This window comes from Nerophis lumbriciformis, linkage group LG21 (assembly GCF_033978685.3).
Source record: "Nerophis lumbriciformis linkage group LG21, RoL_Nlum_v2.1, whole genome shotgun sequence".
NCBI lineage: Eukaryota > Metazoa > Chordata > Actinopteri > Syngnathiformes > Syngnathidae > Nerophis > Nerophis lumbriciformis.
The window spans coordinates 3,615,001-3,623,615 of record NC_084568.2 but is presented as its reverse complement, the minus strand read 5'-3'; the positions used below and the strand labels follow the sequence as shown (position 1 = coordinate 3,623,615).

General features: G+C 36.1%; 1 protein-coding gene across 3 annotated transcripts in view; it reads right to left on the bottom strand.

Moving 5' to 3' along the window:
* Positions 1 to 7,678: 7,678 nt before the first annotated feature.
* The window catches only part of vps50 (VPS50 EARP/GARPII complex subunit), a 421,495-nt gene continuing 420,558 nt past the window's right edge, over positions 7,679 to 8,615 (bottom strand). For all 3 annotated transcript variants that reach the window (XM_061983218.1, XM_061983220.1, XM_061983219.1), the window contains one exon: positions 7,679 to 7,972. In XM_061983218.1, the coding sequence (XP_061839202.1) occupies positions 7,853 to 7,972 (120 nt within the window). In that variant the 3' untranslated portion in view covers positions 7,679 to 7,852. The remainder of the gene's footprint in view (positions 7,973 to 8,615) is intronic.

The following is an 8,615-nucleotide window of genomic DNA, read 5'->3' as shown; positions in this document are numbered from 1 at the left end:
TGAGGGATGACAGGTCTGGACGGTAAATAATAAACAGTTTCTCTTTCAAGCATAGGTTGCATCTTTTATTACCACTATTGTAAGGTGTGCTGGATGCAAGAATTTGCCATGTTATTGAATATTCAGTGGTAATAAAAGTTGCAACCTATGCTTGAAAGAGAAACTGTTTATTATTTACCGTCCAGACCTGTCATCCCTCAACAAGCGCAGCGAAATTGTCACAGCATGCCGCCATAGACGGAAACACCTCCTAGGTAACACATGAGCCAATCACCACGCCCCTAAGCCAGCCTGTACCCACCCACTCTGTGCCCTATATAAACCATGGTATGCGAATGCTCCCATTAAAATATCCTGATGATTGAGGGTACCCCCCCTCATGAAACAGGCCTGTAGAGATGAAATAGTCTTGTGATTTTTTTCCCACACATACATATATTGCGCTCTACTACGGTATCGAGCACTATTTTTTGGATAACCTTATTAAGACATATATATATATATATATATATATATATATATATATACATATATATACATATATATATATATGTTAGATGTAAATATAAACGGAATACAATGATTTGCAAATCATTTTCAACCCATATTCAGTTGAATATGCTACAAAGACAACATATTTGATGTTCAAACTCAAACATTTTTTTTTTTTTTGCAAATAATCATTAACTTTAGAATTTGATGCCAGCAACACGTGACAAAGAAGTTGGGAAAGGTGGCAATAAATACTGATAAAGTTGAGGAATGCTCATCAAACACTTATTTGGAACATCCCACAGGTGTGCAGGGTAATTGGGAACAGGTGGGTGCCATGATTGGGTATAAAAGTAGACTCCATGAAATGCTCAGTCATTCACAAACAAGGATGGGGCGAGGGTCACCACTTTGTCAACAAATGCGTGAGCAAATTGTTGAACAGTTTAAGAACAACCTTTCTCAACCAGCTATTGCAAGGAATTTAGGGATTTCACCATCTACGGTCCGTAATATCATCAAAGGGTTCAGAGAATGTGGAGAAATCACTGCACGTAAGCAGCTAAGCCCATGACCTTCCATCCCTCAGGCTGTACTGCATCAACAAGCGACATCAGTGTGTAAAGGATATCACCACATGGGCTCAGGAACACTTCAGAAACCCACTGTCAGTAACTACAGTTGGTCGCTACATCTGTAAGTGCAAGTTAAAACTCTCCTATGCAAGGCGAAAACCGTTTATCAACAACACCCAGAAACGCCGTCGGCTTCGCTGGGTTTGAGCTCATCTAAGATGGACTGATACAAAGTGGAAAAGTGTTCTGTGGTCTGACGAGTCCACATTTCAAATTGTTTTTGGAAACTGTGGACGTCGTGTCCTCCGGACCAAAGAGGAAAAGAACCATCCGGATTGTTAAAGGCGCAAAGTGTAAAAGCCAGCATGTGTGATGGTATGGGGGTGTATTAGTGCCCAAGACATGGGTACCGTATTTTCCGCACCATAAGGCGCCCTGGGTTATAAGCCGCGCCTTCAATGAACGGCATATTTCAAAACTTTGTCCACCTATAAGCCGCCCCGTGTTGTAAGCCGCATCTAACTGCGCTAAAGGAATGTCAAAAAAACAGTCAGATAGGTCAGTCAAACTTTAATAATATATTAAAAACCAGCGTGATGTGGGCGCACATGGAGTCGTATATCAACATGGACGGAGCTGCTGAAAAAAGCCACCCGGCCTCTTCGCGTAAACTTAAACTTACCTTAACCACTCGCTCATCTTTTCTTCATCCATCCCTTCGAGTTAGCTTTTATGATGACGCCGGCTGGAAAGGTCTCTTTTGGCAAGGTCTTCCTTTTGAATATCACCATGGGTGGAAGTTTCTGGCCATTAGCATGGCAAGCTAGAACCACAGTGAAGGATGACTTCTCATTCCCTGTGGTGCGAATATTCACCGTACGTGCTCCCGTTGTATCCACAGTGCGGTTCACAGGAATATCAAAAGTCAGTGGAACCTCGTCCATGTTGATAATGTTCTCTGGCCGGATCTTTTTTTCAGCTATCTTGTTTTTACAATATGCACGGAAAGTAGCCAGCTTTTCTTGAAAGTCTTTAGGCAGTTGCTGTGAAATAGTAGTCCGTGTGCGGATGGAGAGATTGCGTCTTTTCATGAACCGGATCCCTGTCGCTTAGTAGGAGCCATTTTGTGGTCTTTACAGATGTAAACACACAAAGGAAATGAAACGTACGGTATATCCGCGCGCTTTTTCTTCTTCTACGCGGGCGGGTGGTTGCTTACAGTAGAAGAAGAAGCGCTTCCTGTTCTATGGGGGCGGGTGCTTACCTTGGCGGTTGCTTGCGTAGAAGAAGAAGCGCTTCCTGTTCTACCGGTAAAAAAGATGGCGGCTGTTTACCGTAGTTACGGGACCGAAACTTTATGAAAATTAATCTTATTATTAATCCATATATAAAGCGCACCGGGTTATAAGCCGCACTGTCAGCTTTTGAGTAAATTTGTGGTTTTTAGGTGCGGCTAATAGTGCGGAAAATACGGTAACTTACACATCTGTGAAAGCGCCATTAATGCTGAAAGGTACATACAGGTTTTGGAGCAACATATGTTGCCATCCAAGCATGGACGCCCCTGCTTATTTCAGCAAGACAATGCCAAGCCACGTGTTACATCAACGTGGCTTCGTAGTAAAAGAGTGCGGGTACTAGACTGGCCTGCCTGTAGTCCAGACCTGTCTCCCATTGGTGCATTATGAAGCCTAAAATAGCACAACGGAGACCCCCGGACTGTTGAACAACTTAAGCTGTACATCAAGCAAGAATGGGAAAGAATTCCACCTGAGAAGCTTCAAAAAATGTGTCTCCTCAGTTCCCAAACGTTTACTGAGTGTTGTTAAAAGGAAAGGCCATGTAACACAGTGGTGAACATGCCCTTTCCCAACTACTTTGGCACGTGTTGCAGCCATGAAATTTGAAGTTTGAACATCAGATATGTTGTCTTTGTAGCATATTCAACTGAATATGGGTTGAAAAGGATTTGCAAATCATTGTATTTCGTTTATATTTACATCTAACACAATTTCCCAACTCATATGGAAACGGGGTTTGTAGATGTCATCAGTAGTTTGAAGCTGACACATTGTAGGTTGTTATTGTGTGCAGGATTTTGAGGACAAAAATGAATGTACCCTATTTTGGAAGTGTCAGCCGAATCCTTTTGTCTCCTCGGCGCTGTTTGCACTCCATTCTTGGAAGACGAAGGACACCGGCAGCTTTTCTCCAAGTCGTCCTTCACGTTGAAGATGTTTGAACAGCCGAACGCTGGCAGGAGTCACAAGCAGGAAGACCTTGGAGGTCGTGCGTGACTCACGCTGCACGTCTCACACAGTCACCGGCTCTGACCCTCAAGGTTCCAATCAATACTACAGCAAGTGAAGACTTCACTTCTGCACAATTCCCGCTCTTAAAAGCCGACATCTTGTCGCTGTTGAGGAGAGTTAGCCAGCAGAAGTTTTTTTTTTTTAAAGCTACTCCTGGATGTTGTGCAAGCAGTGCAAAGAGCACCGAGTCTTCATCTAACACTTTGTACTGGAGGAGGTAGGTACTGTTTGTCCAAAATATGTGGCCACCCATCCAAATGATGAGAATCAGGTGTCCTAATCACTTGGCCCGATGTATCAAATCAAGCACGTAGGCATGGAGACTGTTTCTACAAACATTTGTAAAAAAAAAAATGGGCCGCTTTCAGTGATTTCCAGCATGGAACTGTCATAGGATGCCACCTGTGCAACAAATCCAGTCGTGAAATTTCCTCGCTCCTTAAATATTCCAAAGTCTACTTTATTATAAGAAAAGTGAAGAGTTTGGGAACAACAGCAACTCAGCCACCAAAGTGGGAGGTCACGTAAACTGACAGGGAGGGGTCAGCAGTTTACTTACATACTTATCTTTTCCAAGGCTTGTAAGAGCTAACACAACTTGTCTACTTCTCAATTGTCTCATGAACTGAACTGACGTCGCCAACCCGGAAGTGCCCAAACTAATGACGTGTACTATTTTCATATACAGTAAGAGTCTACGATCAAATAGGCATAACATTGCCGTCCCACAGGGCATTTCCTGTGGGACGGGATTCGAATAAAGAACCAACTCTTTTTCTTTACTATAGTGGCCTCGATAACGGGAACCGGTTCTCAAAAAAGGGGATTCGAGTCCATGGAATCGGTTCTTTTCTTATCGAACAACCGGGAGAACTGGTTTCGAACATCATCCCTATCTACAGACCCTCGTGATCGCAGGAGTAAAAGAAAGATGCACAGTTATTGTGTTTATATCGGATGCAGCTATAATGACATTTATTTATTTCCATGACATGACACTAAAAGCCCAACACTAGAAATAAATACAGACTTTGTTCTAAAACATTCACATTTCTTCTCCTTGTCTTCTATTCCATCCTCACCTCCGCCGTTTTTAACGTACAATCTGAACCTGTTCATCTGCTGCTAATTATAGTAGAATTATATTCATTATTTTCCCCAAAAGCATACAAAAAAACAACTGAACGAGCAGGAACCGTTCAGGCACAAATAGCATGAATATGAAATTCAATTAGAACTATGGAGTGAGAACAGTTTTTGTGTTACAAAGTGATGGAACGCTGCAATCTTACCACGAGCGATGCTCCGTGTTAATGACATCGTCGATCCGGGGAAGGTCACATGATCAACATGAGCGCACAGGGCGAGGGCGTACTCACACTAGCACACACCTCTTCTACTCTGACTGCAACTCCTTTGATTCGCTGGATTCTTTGAGTCAATTTCCACCGTGCAAGTCGCTTTTTATTATTAACCCTCAAACGGAGACCGGATTGTAGGAATACAAATATCCTGTACAAAAAAAATGAGAGTTTTTCATTGCAGACGCCCAATAATATGAACGTAAAATACATTCTATAGAGAATAATTATGCTTTTACATGCAAAAAAAAACCATACTAAATACACGAATAAAAAGATAAATCATCATTTAACGTCATGTTTACCTTTTTTGGACGATTCTTGTTGGTGAAGACAGCAGGGATGTGCGGAATTCACTTGGTTTCGCACCTTCTTTATCAAAGCGCTAGTACTCGCAACTTTATTTGGCCCCCCCGTTTTGGCTTATTTTGCAGCCAAACGCTAGGTGTGCTAGTCAGTGATGATGTCATGGAGGAGGGTCAGAGTTGAGCGGGGGCGTCGAGAGCCAATCAGCACGTTTTGTAATGAAGACAAATGAGGAACACGGGGACCGTGTGACGTTTGGCTACGGAGTTCCGCAGAACTATATACGGGAAAACGGACGAGTTTGTTCGGCGCAATGTTTAAATAACAGATATACGAAAACTGGAGCAAACTTTTGGTGGAAATTTTCGTCAAAAACTAAATCCGGATTTAAATTGGAATTTCGTTATTATAGTATTATTGTGTATTATTTTGTTGGACTGATTAATAAAAAAAAAAAGATTAATAATATATATATATACATAAATATATATATATATATGTATAAATATACATATATATATATATATATATAAATATAAATGTACGTATATATATATATATAAATATAAATGTACGTATATATATATATATGTATATATATATATATATGTATATATATATATATATATATATATATATATATATATAAATATATAAATATATATGTATATATAAATATATATATATATATATATATATATATATGTATAAATATACATATATATATAAATATATATATATGTATAAATATACATATATATATATAAATATATATGTACGTATATATATATATGTATGTGTGGGAAAAAATCACAAGACTACTTCATCTCTACAGGCCTGTTTCATGAGGGGGTTCCCTCAATCATCAGGAGATTTTCTCTTTCTCTTCTCCTGATGATTGAGGGAACCCCCCTCATGAAACAGGCCTGTAGAGATGAAGTAGTCTTGTGATTTTTTTCCCACATATACATATATTGCGCTCTACTACGGTATCGAGCACTATTTTTTGGATAACCTTATTAAGACATATATGTACGTATATATATATATATATATATATATATATATATATATATATATATATATATATATATATATACATATATATATATATATATATATATATATATTTATATATACATATATATATTTATACATATATATATATATATATATATATATATATATACATATATATATATACGTACATTTATATATATATATATATATATATATATATATATATATATATATATATATATATATATATATATATATATATATATATATATATATATATATACGTACATTTATATATATATATATATATATACGTACATTTATATTTATATATTATTATAGTATTATTGTGTATTATTTTGTTGGACTGATTAATAAAAAATAATAATAATAATAATATATATATATACATATATATATATATATATATGTATAAATATACATATATATATATATATATATAAATATAAATGTATGTATATATATATATATATATATATATATAAATATAAATGTACATATATATATATATGTATATATAGAAATATATATGTGTGTATAAATATATATATATATATATATATATATATAAATATATAAATATATATGTATATATAAATATATATATATATATATATATGTATAAATATACATATATATAAAAATATATATATATGTATAAATATACATATATATATAAATATATATGTACGTATATATATATATATATATATATATATATATATATATATATATATATATATATATATATATATATATATATACCTTCTCATTCAATGTGTATTCTTTATTTTTCACGACTATTTACATTGTAGATTGTCAAATCAAAACTATGAATGAACACATGTGGAGTTATGTACTTAACAAAAAGAGGTGAGATAACTGAAAACATGTTTTATATTCTAGTTTCTTCAAAATAGCCACCCTTTGCTCTGATTACCTCCCTGGGTGAGCTTCAAGAGGTAGTCACCTGATATGGTTTTCACTTCCCAGGTGTGCTTGAAAGCTCATGGAGAGAATGCCAAGAGTGTGCAATGCAGTGATCAGAGCAAACGGTGGCTATTTTGAAGAAACTAGAACATAAAACATGTTTTCGGTTATTTTTTTTGTTAAGTACATAACTCCACATGTGTTCATTCATAGTTTTGAAGCTCACGGAGAGAATGCCAAGAGTGTGCAATGCAGTGATCAGAGCAAAAGGTGGCTATTTTGAAGAAACTAGAACATAAAACATGTTTTCAGTTATTTTTTTTGTTAAGTACATAACTCCACATGTGTTCATTCATAGTTTTGAGGCTCATGAAGAGAATGCCAAGAGTGTGCAATGCAGTGATCAGAGCAAAAGGTGGCTATTTTGAAGAAACTAAAACATAAAAAATGTTTTCAGTTATTTTTTTTGTTAAGTACATAACTCCACATGTGTCCATTCATAGTTTTGATGTGACAATCTACAATGTAAATAAAGAAAACACATTAAATGAGAAGGTGTGTCATATTTTGGCCTGTACTGTGTATGTATAATTAATTTCCACATACTAATGAGGCCTAATGAAACATTCCAAATTGCAGTGTTTACACGGACATACAACGTGGCAAAGGAAGCACAGATCAGAGTGTTGACACCCGGCTAAACGGGCCTGACTTCAGGTGTGACCATCGGTCTAATGTGAGTACGTCCTTAGTTTCTACATCCATCATCAGGAGGGAACATTGGGTTACCATGACAGCAGCAGTTGTACTGTATGGACTAACATAGAACTACTGACTATCTTTTAGGTCTGTCGATGTCGTCGATGGCTGCCAGGAGCTTCTGGCGGGCCTTCTTGTTTATGTGGGAGCCCAGACAAACGTTCACCAGGTTTGCAAGCTGCTTCATGGAGTACTCCTGGAAAACAAATATATGTATATATTATACTGTGAAAGCATAATAAAATAACAGACATTCAAAGCTGAAGTTTCTGTTTGAAAATCAGCAGATTGTGATGAATATAAACCATCAGAGTGTTTACCAGTAATAACCGTGTCCGCCTGCTGAAAGCCAAACTATAATATATGACAGCTTATATTATTATATATCTTCTTTTAACATGTGTTACATTGTAATATATTACAATCAAGTTTGCCTTTCATTTGTGGAAAAATATGTTGTTTTTGTTGCAAATTAAAAAAAAAAAAAGGCATAACATTTTAATTGGTTTTCTATTATTATAAAAAAATAAAAGGCCTGGTACTTTCTGCAAGATAATAAATTAAACGGCAGCGTGTATGTGATCATGCAGTGTGTATGATGGCATTGGCTGCTGAGGTGTTTGAGACTAGTTCATGACTAGAGTATCCTACACTTCTCTTTTGTAAAGTAAATGTGAACAGCCAATATGAGCATCTACATCAACTACAGGTAAAAGCCAGTAAATTAGAATATTTTGAAAAACTTGATTTATTTCAGTAATTGCATTCAAAAGGTGTAACTTGTACATTATATTTATTCATTGCACACAGACTGATGCATTCAAATGTTTATTTCATTT